A 15,636-nucleotide genomic window follows, 5' to 3' on the forward strand; every position below is an offset into this window, starting at 1 on the left:
TGTGCATGTACACAATTTTTTTGGACCCACGTAGTATTTGAAAAAAGAATGAGTTTTGAACATTTTAAAAATCAGGAAATTCAATCTAAAAATTCAGATTCTCTGGATAAATTGAGAGACGTGGCAGCCCTGAGTTGAGATTTCTCCATGGCAAACGTGCACTGGGCTCCCTGGCTCCCCAGAGTCCCAACTCTGTCCACTTCCTCACCGGGCTGCCCTTTGAGTGTTTTCAACACCTGTTTTCTATGGCAAGAAACTTTCACATGGGACAGTGAGAACATTTCTGGAGGCCTCCACTGGGTCTTGGGGGCCCCACTGTTCTGAGCTGCCTACTTTAGACTGTCTTTCTGAGCCCCTCCCATAATGCAGACTCGATTTAGAAAAGTCGGCACACTTACCAGCGTTGTGCTTTCTATGCACTCAGTCTTTTACTTTGTTTTCTTAGCACCACTGGTTCTAAGAGCACCATTTGGTTCTCAGAGCTGCCCAGGGCGGTCGCTGTTGCTGCTCCCGTTTACAGATGAATAACCCAAGGCCCAGTGGGGTGTGGTCCTTGCTCCCTGGCATACCACTAGGGTCCAGATTAGAATCCAGGTCTTTTGGACTCCCATATCTGTGCCCCAGACTGAGCTTCCTCCTGACCATGAAGACCTCAGAGAAAAAATTTTACCAAAGAAAACTGGCCACTTACTGCATGAGCAGATGTGCTGTGGGGCAGAGCAGAGAACAGACGTGTCTGGAGCCAGTCCACTTGCATCCTATCATGGACTCTGTGGTCTTGGGCTGGTGACTTTGCTTTCCTGGGCCTCCATTTTCCTCTTAGTAGAAAAGAGATCTTAACACCTGTATCTGAGATAGGTGGTGCCGAAGACTAAGATTAAAAAGGCTTAGGGAAAGGTGGCTGGTATGAATGTATACGTGAACCCAAAATACAGGCTTGTTTTGAAGAAAGGAGCAAGATGAGCACTGGGGCAATATGTAGCACAGCAGGTGCTGCTTGGCTTTTTTCTGTCCCCACCTCCCTGTCACCCTACCTCTGATTCTGGCACCATATGTAGACAGAGGACACTGGGCCAAGGATGAGAACACCATACCATGGAACCTTTTATTAGAACAGAGACATGTTTTGTACAGGCTGAAAAGAAGCCAGAAACCCCAGGAAGGTTATGCTTAGCTGTGGACACCAGATATCAAACAAACCATGGCCGCTGTGTCACTGGGTGGAGGACAGGGTCCCAAGATGCCGGCGGACACAGTGGCTTCTCCCCCTCTGATGTGGGCGGGTGGGTAGAGGCCGGTGGCTCAGGCTGAGCTGGGCTACTGGTGGGTCTCCCAGGTTGGGGTTTTCCAGATGGGAGTTCCAGCCCCCGCTGTGGAGAAATGGCCCTGGGGTGGATCAAGCGCCCTCCCAGGGCTGCTGTGGTAGATTCTACCGGGTCCTTGGCCAATGACTGCTGAAGGAGACAGCTGGGAATCAGGAGAGAAAAGATACAGCACAAAGAGAAGTCCTCACAGCCTACGCCTGGCAAGAAAGAGCTACCAGGAAGAGCATGGGTAGGGCATGGGGTCGGACAGATCGGAGCTCAAGGGAGCCTGGGCATGTCAAGTGCCCCCTTCCTGGGTCTCAGTTTTCTCATCTGAAAAATGAGTCACGGCAGAATGACTAGTCTCGCTGGCTGGTTTGAGCAACTGCACAAAATGTGGCCTGACACAATACATGGGGTCTGAAATCCGGAGCACGGCAAAGTCAGCTGGGCCTGTCCTTTGAATATGCTAGATGGTTGGGCTTGGAGAGACGTTCAAGCTCATACAGAGGGCTTTCACCAGGCCACAGAAGTTCCTAGGTGCCAGAACCTGGAGGTCTCCTGTTTCTGCCAGGACTCAGCTACTCCCAACTCACTCTGCAAATTAAGTCCACACCCTGCTTCTTTATTTTCTTCTGACCCTTCAACCTATAGTCAGCAGAAGACACGAGGGATTCTACATCTGACAGTCTGGAGCTCACTGCCTCAGAGTTAGAACCCTTCCCTCCACCCTACGAAGAACACTTAGGCCAAGATCCATGTTACAGATGATAAGACTGAGACCCGAGAACCACTCCATTTCACCCAGACAGACACATATAGGCAAGACAGCCACACAAGAACGCTGTTCCAGTCTCTTTGGCTCGGCTCGTTAGAAGATGAGGCATAGCTTTTCTTGGCCGGAGAAAGGAATTACAATTTTCATTCTCTCTTTTTCGCTCCCTCTCTCTCTTTTTCAAGGAGTTGTGACTTTTTAATAGAAGTTGGTTTGTGCACAGGCATTTCATTCTTCAATTAATTTCCATCTAAATGAGGTTTTCCCAGAGATAACCAGTGTTTTAGTTCCATTTGAGCTTAATTTGTATGACTGAAGCCTCCGTTTCTGCCAATTCCAATTTGCCGGGTGATTCTAGCACTCATTACCTGGGCGAGAACGTCCCCACCACAGACAGTGGAGCTGAGAGACAGACTGATTTCCAATAACATTTCCGGAGAAGGGTGGTCTTTCACCTCTCCCAATACCACTCAATAAATAGGAAATAAATTATTCATTAAGCCACATTCTGATGAGGGGCCCCCATCATGGTATTTACAATGCAAAACAACTACCAACCAAAAACAAAACTAAAAAACCCTCAGGAAACTGAAAATAATGCAAAACAACAGCCACAGACACAGGGTAGATGGCAACCCCATCAGTATCACTGGCCCATGGGTGCAGAGAAGGAAGAGGATGCAACAAAGCATTGCTCGATTGACACTGTATCTACCCTAAGGTCCTCAGCTGGACACCGTTGGCCAATGGAAGGGATGTAGTTTGAGGATTCTGTTTTTTTTTTAAATCAGACACAATTTTCTGTTCAGCTGGAAAAGAAAGTAAAGCACGTGAGGCTATTTTGAATATTTGTGAAAAGGAATACAGCAAAAGAAAAGATAAAAATGAGACTTGAGAAGAAAAAAATGGACTCTCGAACCTTTGGGAGCACCCCGAATATTCACCTCTTCAAGCAAAGCCTTTTGGAAAGGAAGATGGGTCTTGGTAAATAAAGTGATGGGGGCTCTCTGAGATTGAGAGCCTCGTGTCTTTCAAACATCATAATTTGTGTGTTTTGCTTCTGAAAGACTAACTTTCCTTCAAAGAAGGGAACAGATGGAGACAGGAATGCAGTCCAACCTGGATCAACTAGAATGTTCTTGGGTGAGGGATTTGAATTCACTTTTCTGAATCTACTAATGGGAGTTCACACATTGCTTTTAGGCTTTATTCTCATGATTGAGAACCTCCTAAAAATGTTTGAGGATATTTTCCTTTTTTCTCTAAGTCTCAGTGAACTCATTAGGTCTTTGAAGAACTGCCCAGGCCTCAGGTCAATGTTCTGGGTTGTATCTCAAAAACTCCTCTACTTCTCAAAGGTGGAAACTTTGGCCCAGAGAAAAGAAGCAATTTGCCTAGCTCCACACATCCAGGGACTATCCAGAGCAGGAGGGTCAAAGGGCCACATGTTGTTTGACCTCAAGCCACATCTCCCTCCCATTTCCCATACTACTTTTTAAAATAAGTCCTCACCATGAGCAGGTTTCAGACCGTCTGTATCATCCCCTGGAAGCAGAAGTGTACTGAGGGTGAAGGATGCAGAGAAACAGCAGTGCCAGGGGTGGGGGTGCTGGTTAAATAAGGTTCACCAGTGCCCCAGTAAGAGTTTTATTTTTGGATGGAAAGAAAAGGAAATGTAAAGGAAATTTGAGAAACACATCAAGTGACAGGGAAGGGCAGATTTTCTCCCAGGAGGCATTTAAGTTCTTGCAAGCTTTCCCAGGCTAGGGGTACTCCTTTGCTTGGGTTAGAACAGAGTAAAGTCACATTGCCAGGGAAAACAATCAGGGATGTTGAAAAAGTCTCACCAAACCCAAAGCTGGACGAGGCGAGCTGGCCATGCCAAGGCAGTGAAGAGTGACTTTGGAAAGGGCGGGCACCCTCTCTACTCAGCTGCTAGTGGGTGAGAAAGCCAGGGCTGGTCAAGACCTCTGGATTCTGGCTCCCAAGACAGGTTTTGAAATGGCCTTCTTGAGGGGGTTGGGGCGGGGGGAGCCTCTGGCTGTTCCTTTCATTTTGTTTGTTTTCCAACCTCAGAAATAGTAGTATGCTCTCTCCTGAGGTCACAGAAAAAGGCTTTTGCTTTGGGTTTGTCTCTCTCTTTCAGGACGGCTGATACCTTGTCACTAGGGCAACCCTGAGCTCACAGGGGATGGGGAGAAATTAGCTAAGGGGGTGTTCAGAAGCATGTGTAACTTCTATGAAAACACTTAGCTTAGGCTCAGAAGAGCAAATAAATGACCTCACCCACTAATATATTCCCTGGAATAAGGGTAAGATTCAGAGGTGCACATATGTCTCACACTGGGTGCCTCCCTAAAGGTCTTTCACAGATGATTTAGACTTTGAAGCTTTTGCCTTATGTGCTAACTTTAGACTCTAACCCCCATGTCAGCTGTGACTCTATAGTGTCAGGTCAGCACCTTAGCTCATAAGCTTCTTGACCATTTTCATCTTTCTGGTACCTCAGTTAGGTAACTGGTAGGCAGGGGACTGGGGTGCAGGCCTGAACTTCACCCAACTTGGGCTTAGTCATGAATCTTTGGCCTGAAGTGCTTCTGTGCCACCTCCAGTGTGTTCCAAGCTTAGAGCTCTAAGTCTCTCCCCTTTAGGGAAAAGGCAAACATCCCCACCCACATCCAGCCTCTCAAATCCCATCCATAGAGACATGAGGGGAAAAAAAAGAGATGCACAAAAATACTTTAGAAGTTTCCCCTCCTCCCCAAACACACACATCACACACACAGATATACACACCCTCTCCATATAAATAAATAAATACTTGAATACTGCTAATGGCAACCGAGAGAAAAAGAGAGGGAGGCAGAGGGAATCCCATAAATAAATAAATAAACATAAATAAATAAATAAGAGGTTAGCTAGGAGCCCCAGGCAAAAATGGTCCCCCAGAATTGCGTGGATGAAGGCAATCTGGATGGGGGCTCTTGAGTCTTCCACTGCTGTCCTGCTAAGGAGGTTCCATGGCTCCAGAAAGCCTTTGTTTCCATGAAGGGAGACTAGAGTCCAGTTCCGGCTCCTGGACGGGGAAGAGGGTTATTTACAGTTGCTATACAGGCTCTCCCAGGGCACCTGCCCCTGTCCCAGGCACCTGCCATCAGGCCTTCTGCAGTGACCGCGCTGGCACCCATTGGTCCTGGCAGGTGGGGCCCAGTTCTGGGCCAGCGGGCACCATAGAGAGGCTGGGTCCCCCGCTGCTGCCCTGGGGCCCGGCTCCCCTCTCCTGCTGGCGGAAGGACTTTCCGGATCGTTGCAGGGCAGTTCCTGGCCCCATGGCTGATGCGATGGGAGAGACTGGGGAGGGAGGACGTCACTGCTTCTAAGAAACAGGAATTTTTTTTTCTCCCCAAATGTTTCCCCTCCTCAGGGCACAAGGGATAAAGAATATTTGGTTCTCTGCTTCCCAGAGCCCCAGGTTCCAAAGCTGGGGACTGTCCCGCTCACCCTCTCCCTTCATGCCCTGCCCTGCTGCTGTTGCCACCACAAACTGGAATCTCACCCGCAAGGCTCCGGAAAGCCAGTCAGCTGGTGAGGGGGATGCCCCAGAGTTTATTTTAAGGATCTTCTCCCTCATGCCCCTGTTCTTAGTGCCCTCCATGGGTGAAGCAGCTGGTGGTGTTTGTGTGCTGCAGATCAGCTTACCTTCACTGCCCAGCCCTGGGCGGGGGTGGGGGGGAAGTGGGGTGAGGGCAGAAATGAGGGTGGGGCTTCTCCCAAGCTGGTAAGAACTCTGGAAACCAGCAGGAGCTTCGGAGCATCTAACCTCCGCTCCCCCAGACTCTCTGGATTTGGATCTTTCCCCCAAACCAGGGCTGCTGTGCCCCATCCTGGCAAAATTCCTGAGGGGCAAAATGGGTGACTTAGGCTGAGGGTGGTAGGTGGGTGAGTGGGTGCTTGCCTGGATCCCTGGGTAGGATCCAGTGTGCGGCAGTCTGGGCAGTGGGGAGGGGGCAGGCAGGCGCCAACCGGAGGGTAAGGCCAGACTGGCTGGCGCTGGGGACTGGCAGCTGGCCATGGCACTGGGGAATGTTCAGCAGATGGTCCCATGGAATCAAGTTGTTGCCAGCTACTGGGGCCGAGGCAAACTTGGGAAGTGGGGTTGCAGCCCCAGCTGTCCTGACTGTCTGCTGTGTCCTTCCTCAGAGGTCGCAGGGTCCCTGAGAGCCACCAAGAGGCATTCTGTGTAAATGGCGTGGTGGCCTCTCCACGGCTAGAAACTACTGGGCCCCTCTTCCCGACCACAAGGAGATCCTGGGAGCAGTGGGCTTATCCCCCCTCCTTCTTGCTTCTAGACTCATGACCAGAGAGTCCATCTCCTAGCTCCTGACACCTACCACCAAGTGAAATGTCCATGTCCCCTAGTCATGTGTCCCCCTTTCTAGGACCCAATAGCCTTTCGGCACTTGCTATGGCCTACGTGGGGAGCTAAAACTCCTGATCCCCGCTCCTGGACCCGAACCACTCTGCTCTCTTCTAATATCCACCCCTCACCCCATGGGGTCCATGGGGGTCCATACACGTGTAGCCATGAGATTGGATGAGAAGAGAAGGAGGTCAGGTGTGATAAACACCACTGGTCTTCGGTATGCAGCCTGGCAGCAGTGGGTTAGCAGAACTCTCTCTACATTTTCCTGGCCAGACCCAAACTTCTGAGTCATGGACTCGTTGCTCCTTATAAACCGTTGAGGCTTTTCTGTGCCAAAAGAAGGTAGTCTTCTCCACATGCTCAGCCCTGAGCTGAGCCCCAGAGGGTGTGGTGGAGGCTGGCAGCAGCTCCACATCGAGACTGAAGCCCCCACACCCTCCTTTCCTCCTCCCCAGGAGAGCAAGAAGGACAGGGCCTGGGAGCCTCAGTGCTGTCTGTCACCAAGGAGAAGGCAGGGTGGGCGGGGAGTGGGGGAGGCTGTCAGAGTGAAAGGGGCCCCACAGGTAGTGGGCTCACGGGAGGGCCCTGGCTTAGCGCCTCGTGCTGGAATAGCTGTCTGCTGAGCTGTAGCTCCCACTCCGACTCCGGCTCCGGCTCCGGCTCCGGCTCCGGCTCCGGCTCCGGGAGCCCAGGCTGGGGCTGCGGGAGCTGCAGCTGCTGCTAGAGAGGGTCCTGCTCCGGCTGCGGCTGCGGCTCCGGGAGTAGCTTCGGCTGGCTGAGCGGCTGCTGCTGCTGCTGTACCAGGAGGAGGTGCTGCTGAGGCCGCTGGATGAAGAGGGGCTGGGCCGATAGTAGGGGATGGGGCGCTTCCGGGCACTGCAGAGATCAGAGGGGGAAAGCGTCAGGGCAGGACTCCTCCCAGCTGCAATCCCGGGAGCACAAGAATTGTCCCAGGAGACATGTCCCATCTCCTTAGCGGGGGAAAAAGAATTCCTGTTACTCTTCCCTTGCAGTCCTGAGAACATCAAGGAGGTGGTCTCAGTCTAATGCTGATATGCTTTGAAAAGTGATAATCTCGCTTTTTTAACATAGCAAGGCTGGGTTCAGAGAGAGCATCCAGCTGGCCACAGAATCTACATCTCAACTTTAATCACAGTTTTGTTTTGCTATTTTTATTTTTACTAGAACCTTCTATTTATGGCAAAAGAGGTTGATTTTTCTATTTATTGTAGTGTATCAAGTTTCATTTTGAAATAAATGTATGGACCTAAAAAAAAAAAGGCGTATCTATTTAAAGAAATTTAAGTAAGCAGTACACTTAATCAGACAAGGCAAAAGTGGTGGGTGATGGAAGCTTGGGAAACATTGAATGGATTCACTCAAGGTGGATTATTTGGGGTTGAGTACGGAACCCAGAGAGCCTTTGGAAACACCAGTCCCTTTTTCTTAAGACTTCCTCCAAGTCCACTCCAAGGATACCTCTGAAAGTTAAGGCAGTGAGTGTAGGAACTCCCACAATATGTCCCAGGCCAAGGCAGGCTGTTCAGTGAGACATCTGAGAAGATGACACCATTACCCTGCCTTACTGTCTGGGGCACAAGCTCTTTTTTCTCCTTCAGGTCATCTCTAGGGAGGAGGCATGGGCAGCCAGGATTCTCCTTTCCTTGTGGGTCTCTGGACTGAGTAGCTGACCCTTGGAGGACCAGGAGGAAGTTCTCCATTTCAAGGCCTGAAGATTCTCAGACTTCAGGATTCTCTTCTAGGGCTTTTCTCATCTAAGACTTTACCTGTTACAGAAATCTTTACCTACCAAGTCTGACCATTCAGTCCATCAAAATGGCACACAGTGAGTTCTAGTGCTCTGCATTTAAGTGTATAAATTGCATTCATATCTCTTTGCCTCTTTTCATTTTATCCTTTTGACACTTCTAGGAGTTATTTCCTCCAGCAGTTCATGGGTGAAAAAACTTAAGATTCTGGGAGGTGAAGAGACTTTCTCAGCTCACTCGGAAAGTGGCACAGACAAGATTCCTCTCCAAAATACTGGTCTTCCCCTTACCCACTAGCGCACCCCACTCCCCCACCCCCTTCTGGTACCTAAACAATCCTGTTCGCCCTCTCTACAGTTGGTTCAGGGTATAATTACCTACGGTTGTATTCAAGCCTTGCATCTGGGCGCGTGAGTCTAAAGGTGGAGGTCTGTTGCTACTGCCTGGCTCCACCCCCACGCAATGTCCTCGTTCAGTTCCTTGCTTGCGTCCCCCATTGCAAGGCCAGTCCTCATTCTATGGCCCAGCCCTGCAAGCGGCATCCCAGCAGCTTCCGCAGGTTCCGGCCACACCCGATTCCTCAGGCCGGCTCCACCCTTTGGCCTGCCACCTTATTCTAGCCCCGCCCACCGCGCCCGCCCCTTTCTGGCAAGCCCTCTGGGTGGTGGGGTGCTGACTCGCCCCAGGCTTTGAACTGAAACCTCATTTCAGCGGTTGGGGAGGTCCCTGAGCTCCTACAGTCCTGAAATGCAGCCCAAAGGAGGCTCCAGCGGGTGGGCGGGTGGGAAGGGAGTGCAAGTCAGGTGGAGGTGGTACCGGGCTTCCTGGCCTCACCTCGTTATCCTCCGAGCCTCCAGGTGGCTTGGGGAGTCTCTCCGGCGCTTCCGCATGGGCGAGTAGGACCGACGTCTCCGCCGAGCTCGCTCGCGCTCGCGTTGCTGCGAATCCTTCTCGATGTACTTGGGGTTCCGCTCCCTGAAGGGGTGCGGTGATGGGGTGGTTACTGGGGAGCGGAGGCTGCCCTGGCTTTTTCGGTGTGAGCGTGTGGGAGAAGGGCACCCACTTTGCCCTCTTGCCCACTTTACCCCGCTGGGGCAGGGGACAGGGTCAGCATGGGGCCCCCAGGGAGGATAGCATAGCTATGAGAGAGTCTACGTGGATGACTGGCTACTGAGGAGGGGTGTCAGCCTTTGAAGGTGGCCATTTCAGGGGTCAGGATATGAAGGTTAGGTGGGTGGGCCCAGGTGCTGAGTAAGAAGTCAGAATTAGGGGCTCTGGATATAGGGATGTGGGGTAGTACTAGTTGTGTGAAGAGGCTGAGGGCTGGAGATATGAATTCCGGGGTGTGGCTGAGGGTTTGGGGTAAGTACATGAGGATACAGGGAAGTTCTGGGGATCTCACCGCCGCTCGGATAGGACATAGGGAACCACTAGGAATGCTGAGTCATCTTCCCATCCATAAGCGGGCAGGGCTTGACCTGAGAGGAACTGAACAGAGCTAGGGAGATGCTCCAGAGGATGAGATGGCTGGATGGCATCACTGACTCGATGGACGTGAGTCTGGGTGAACTCCGGGAGTTGGTGATGGACAGGGAGGCCTGGCATGCTGAGATTCATGGGGTCGCAAAGAGTGGGACACGACTGAGCGACTGAACCGAACTGAACTGAGGGAGATGCTCCAGAGAGACGATGCGGGAGAGGAGTGAGTGAGGGAGTGAAAGTTGCTCAGTTGTGTTCGACTCTTTGTGACCCCATGGACTATACAGTCCATGAAATTCTCCAGGCCAGAATTCTGGGCTGGGTAGCCGTTCCCTTCTCCAGGGGATCGTCCCAACCCAGGGATCAAATCCAGGTCTCCTGCACTGCAGGTGGATTCTTTACCAGCTGAGCCATCAGGGAAACCCAAGAATACTGGAGTGGGTAGCCTATCCCTTCTCCAGCGGATCTTCCCGGCCCAGGAATCGAACCGGGGTCTCCTGCATTGAAGGCAGATTCTGGACCTGAACAAAGGAACATGGCCAGAGGTGGAGCCTAGCTCGAGGGGCGGGGTCAGTGCCTGGGGGCGGGGCCTATACCTGCTGGGACTGTAGCGGGAGTAGCTTGGGCTGCGGCGCGACCTAGAGCTTCTGCTAGGCGGGCTTCTCTTGCCAGACTTGGAGGAATAGCTGGGAGAGCGCGAGGAGGACCTGGAGGAGAGGAGACAGCCGCTGAGGGGCCTGCTGAGCTCCGCCGGGTTTGACCCGTCTGTCTAGCGTTTTATTCAGCTGGTCACCGGGCCTTTTTATTTCTGGAGGTCAGGTGGGGGAACTCAAGCCCTTACCTGAGGATGAAATCACCTCCCTTTTGGATGGTTAATAATAATTATTATCAACAACTTCCCTTTATTGAGTTCTTCCTATCCTGGCCATTTGGTAGCTGTGTGACCTTGGGTAGGTGATTTCACTTCTCTGGGCCACTTTTCTGATCTGTAAAATGGTAAAAGTACTTACCCAATTAGAATTGTCAATTAAACAAGTAAATTAGGGTAAATTACTTAGCATTTTGTGTACAGCCAGCACACAGGAAATGTTTATTATTATATGATTATTATGTATTTTACTATGTGCTGGATTTTGAACTAAATGTTTTGTGTATATTAACCCATTTAATCCTCAGCACTTCCTAGGGTTAGACTCTGTTATCAATCCCAATCTATAGATGGGCACACAGAGGCAGAAAGAGATGATGTGATTTGTTCAAGGTCACTAAGCTAGTAAGGGGTTTGGACCCACGTCTGTTTGGCTACAAGATGCTCCTGACTTCTGCTGGAGGATACTGTATGCATCCAAATTACTAGCCTCTATTAGTCAAGGCTATGGTTTTTCCTGTGGTCATGTATGGATGTGAGAGTTGGACTGTGAAGAAGGCTGAGCACCGAAGAATTGATGCTTTTGAACTGTGGTGTTGGAGAAGACTCTTGAGAGTCCCTTGGACTGCAAGGAGATCCAACCAGTCCATTCTGAAGGAGATCAGCCCTGGGATTTCTTTGGAAGGAATGATGCTAAAGCTAAAACTCCAGTACTTTGGCCACCTCATTCGAAGAGTTGACTCACTGGAAAAGACTCTGATGCTGGGAGGGATTGGGGGCAGGAGGAGAAGGAGATGACAGAGGATGAGATGGCTGGATGGCATCACTGACTGGATGGATGTGAGTCTGAGTGAACTCCGGGAGTTGGTGATGGACAGGGAGGCCTGGTGTGCTGCGATTCATGGGGTCGCAAAGAGTAGGACACGACTGAGCGACTGATCTGATCTGATCTGATGCTGTTTCCAGACTTCTTCCCTCTTGCTAATGCCTCCCACTTTTAGAGAAACCAATCCCTTGGTTTCTCCACCAGTTTCCCGGAAACATCTACCCTGCTTCCTCAGTCTTGCAAGTAATTTTCATTTCACAATTGATGACTTGATCTGCTAGTAGTTCCTGCTAGGGTTGGGAGGGATTATGTGGCCATGTCTGTGTTCAGTGGGAAAGAGCACTGTGATGGATTAGCAATGTCTGCCATGGGCAGGGATGAGTAGGGTGGACATTATCCAAAGTTTTCCTATCTATTTTCAATTTGAAAAGAAGTCTTGCTCTAACTTGCCCTCACCTACGTGTTCCTTAGTCCCTTCCTACTTTCTTAGGTGATCATAATAACTATCGCTCTGGGACACTATTCTTACATACTGTCCAGGGTGAGGAAAGGAGTGTGGACAAGGAATAGCTCCTGGGTCAATAGTGTCCAGCTGTGGCCCCCGAAAAATTTGCTTTTCCCAACTTGCTCTTTCCCCATTTATTGAGAGACGTTAGTAAAGAGTGTGAAGATGAAACACGTTTTTGAACACTTTGAAAGGATGTCAGGCATTTCTATCCACTGTGGTACATACTGTCCTTTTTCTGTGGAACCAGATAAGTCATTTTTCATACTTAAAAATCAGAAATAACTGCTCTTCCAGGCAACTAGTTCAAATTTTATCTTTTTTGTTTATAATGTAAAGGAACAATTTCCCATTTTCATCTGCCAGGGAGCTTAGAGTCACATTGGCAGCGCACCTCTCAGTGGCTACTGTCATCCCTCAGTACCTGTGGGGGACTGGTTCCAGGAGCCCCTGTAGATAACAAAATCTGTAGATGCTCAAGTACCTTTTATAAAATGGCAGAGTACATCGAATATACTGGTCTTTCATAAATAGGGTCTTTCATAGGTCTTTCATAAATAGTGAAACTCCCAAGTACAGAGGGCTGACTATACAGAAAGGTAGGACCTGCCATTGGGAGTTAACCTTCCTCCTGATTTAATTCTATTTCTCTCTTTGATTTTCCATTTTGCCTGATTTTTTCTTCTATTATGCCACTCTATCATGTTGAATTCCTTGCCCCCTTATTCTGAATGAACTGGTCTTGAGGTAAACACCTACATAAGTAACTGTTTTGATTATATGGTTGCAACAGAGAAACAGTCTGGTTGCTGTTGAAAGTTCTTGTTTGTAGAGAGACGCTGGACTCCATGAAGCCATGGGTTGATTAGATTGGATGCAATCTTCCAATTCCTGAGATCTCATGTCTCTGCATTCTGCTATATCATTATTCCACATGAGAAAATCAAGTAATAACCGATGGTTATTGGCATTGAGTGGTAAAATGCAAAGATGGGCACAATTCTTCTTCCTGTATCCATGCCCCTTGCAAGATGACTTTGCAGTTCCTCCCACTAAGAGGAGCATCCCTTGTATCTATTTGGATTAGTCTTGTGACTTGCAGTGGCTAAGGGAATGGCTGGAGAGACCATGCTTGTTCCAGGCTGAGGACTTGCATAGTACTGATCTCTTTTGGAACCCTGCCATCACCATGTGAACAAGCCCAGACAAACCTGCTAGAAGATGGGAGGCCACATGGAGCAGAGATGGATCAGCTGGGGTCATCCAAACAAGCCAGCCCCCAGCCAACCCACCAGCTGAGTCCAGCCCAAACTGCTGACCCACAGAATCAGGAATGAAGTAAAAACTCACTGATAAGATGCTACACTTGGGGGCATTTATTTTATTTTATTTTTTTTGGCTGTGCTCCATGGCATGTGGGATCTTAGTTCCCTAACCAGGAATGGAACCTGTGCCCCCTGCAGTGGAAGCACAGAGTCTTAACCACTGGACCACCAGGGACGCCTTGGGGCAATTTTTATGCAGCAGAAGATAATTGATACACATGAGTGGATCCTCATGACAATAACAACAGTCAAAACTAATATTACGTTCCAAGTACTGATTTATGTGTTTAATAGTCCTCAGGACAATCCTTCAGGGTAAGATACATTACAGTTTTCATTTAGTAGGGGAGGAAACTAAGGATCAGAGAGGTTAACTGACACCCAAGGCCATCAGCTAGTAATGGATAGAATGGGTATTTGAACTCAAATCTGTTCCATTCCTGTTCCTTGGGGGTCAAAGGACATCTCTAGTTACCCTAGCTAGCTGAAGAGTCTAGGTCAAAACTGCACTCACCTTTTCCCAGAGGAGGTGGATCGGCTCCTGGTGTACCTGGGGGAGACTCTGGGGTTTGGGGATCGGGAGGAGTGGCTGGAGGAGCGTGTGCTGGCGTAGGAGGAGCTTCGGGAGCACCCTTTCATGGGGGAGCGCCGGGCTGTGGATGGGACCAAATTGGACTTCTTCGCCTCGGTGCATTCCAGACATGGTGACTGAAATCCTCTGCATGGGAGAGGACCACTGTTAGCACTGGCCTGCCCACTGGTCTGGGGGCGTCTTGAGCTGATACTCACCTGCCTACCTTTGCCTTGGCTGTGGTGCGCTTGCAACCTGCCCTCCACCCCCACCTTTCCCCCTCTACTACCTCTGGAAAGATTTCCCAGACCACAGATGTTAGAGGAGTAGAGATAGAGTGGAAAACACACCAAAGGGGAGGGGGCAGGGTGGGTGTGATCAAATCCCACGGTGCAAGATTTAGTTTCTCTCCTGTCTTTTTCAGTCCCTCTGATTATATTAATGAGAAAGCCCCGGTTGGGTACTAGTGGGCTTTTACTGTCTCTTTTAACACTTGCAAAGAGAGAGAGCAGGCCTGAGACTCAGAACCTTGGGTAGGCAACTGTAACTAAAATTAAATACTTTGTTTTAATCATATGTATTTTCACAGGTGCCTTCTATTAGGACAAGAAATAAAAATGTTCTATTTAAGATAGTACTATAAGCTTCCTTGTATTAAAAAGTGAGTTTATTAAAGTAAATAAAAGTAACAGAAGTACCTGGATATGGAACAACTCAAAAACTGGCTGATTTAAGTTCGGGAAACTGGTATAGCCCATTTTGTAGATGGGGGAATGGAGACCTAAAGAAGGGTAGAGGCTTGTTCAAACTCACACAAAGGACAGGGTCCTGTCATATCCTTACCTTTCCTAGAGCCATGCTGGATTCCTGTTGGTTCTTAGTAAGGACATGTTCATTTGGATTGGGCCAAGGGTCAAGTTCAAATCACATTAATATGGTTTTATCATGACCCAGCCCCTGCTCACCCTCCAGTCTCAGCTCTGGCACTTTCCTCTCTTGACTGCAGCTATAATGGATTACTTGTTTCTCCTGGAATAGTCCTGTTCCCTTCCTTGTCTGCATGCCTTAGAACATGGGATTTCTTTGGAAGGAATGATGCTAAAGCTGAAACTCCAGTACTTTGGCCACCTCATGCGAAGAGTTGACTCATTGGAAAAGACTCTGATGCAGGAGAAGAAGGGGATGACAGAGGATGAGGTGGCTGGACGGCATCACTGACTCGATGGATGTGAGTCTGAGTGAACTCCGGGAGTTGGTGATGGACAGGGAGGCCTGGCATGCTGCGATTCATGGGGTCGCAAAGAGTTGGACACGACTGAGCAACTGAACTGAACTGAACTGAACTGACTCATGGTTTCAGGCTTTTGACTCCCTTCGGTTTGCTTATGTCACCTCCAATGTGTTATCACAACCCCCAGCCCCAATGCTTCCCCACCCCTAGATGGCTTGCTTGGTCTTATAATTGTTATCTCCTTCCACCAGACACCAAGCTTTCTGGAGACAGAACTCATGTCTCTCTGGACACTGTATCTCAGCACCTAGGACAGAGCCTGAGACATTAAGTCCTAGGTCATCAATAAACAGCTGTGGAATAAACATGCTGAGCCTCTTAGCATCCTGGGTGCTTCACAAGCATCATCTCATTTATTCCCCCAACAACTTTAGGAAGTTGGTACTATTATTACCCCTTATTTACAGAGAAGACTCAGAAGGGCGAGTTGCTTGCTCAAGGCCACCCAGAGTCTCAAATACTGATCTGTCCAGCTCTGAAGCCCATGTCCCCTTGCCAGC

The 15,636-nt window shown here is 49.5% G+C and overlaps 1 protein-coding gene across 1 annotated transcript in view; it reads right to left on the reverse strand.

Moving 5' to 3' along the window:
* Nucleotides 1-3,710: 3,710 nt before the first annotated feature.
* SRRM4 (serine/arginine repetitive matrix 4) overlaps nucleotides 3,711-15,636 on the reverse strand; it is a 170,234-nt gene continuing 158,308 nt past the window's right edge. The window contains exons 10-13 of the mRNA XM_055549781.1: nucleotides 13,789-13,992; nucleotides 10,347-10,457; nucleotides 9,106-9,246; nucleotides 3,711-7,378 (exon numbers count right to left, since the gene is read on the reverse strand). Of these exons, the coding sequence (XP_055405756.1) occupies nucleotides 7,093-7,378; nucleotides 9,106-9,246; nucleotides 10,347-10,457; nucleotides 13,789-13,992 (742 nt within the window). The 3' untranslated portion in view covers nucleotides 3,711-7,092. The remainder of the gene's footprint in view (nucleotides 7,379-9,105; nucleotides 9,247-10,346; nucleotides 10,458-13,788; nucleotides 13,993-15,636) is intronic.

This window comes from Bubalus kerabau, chromosome 16 (assembly GCF_029407905.1).
Source record: "Bubalus kerabau isolate K-KA32 ecotype Philippines breed swamp buffalo chromosome 16, PCC_UOA_SB_1v2, whole genome shotgun sequence".
Classification (NCBI taxonomy): domain Eukaryota; kingdom Metazoa; phylum Chordata; class Mammalia; order Artiodactyla; family Bovidae; genus Bubalus; species Bubalus kerabau.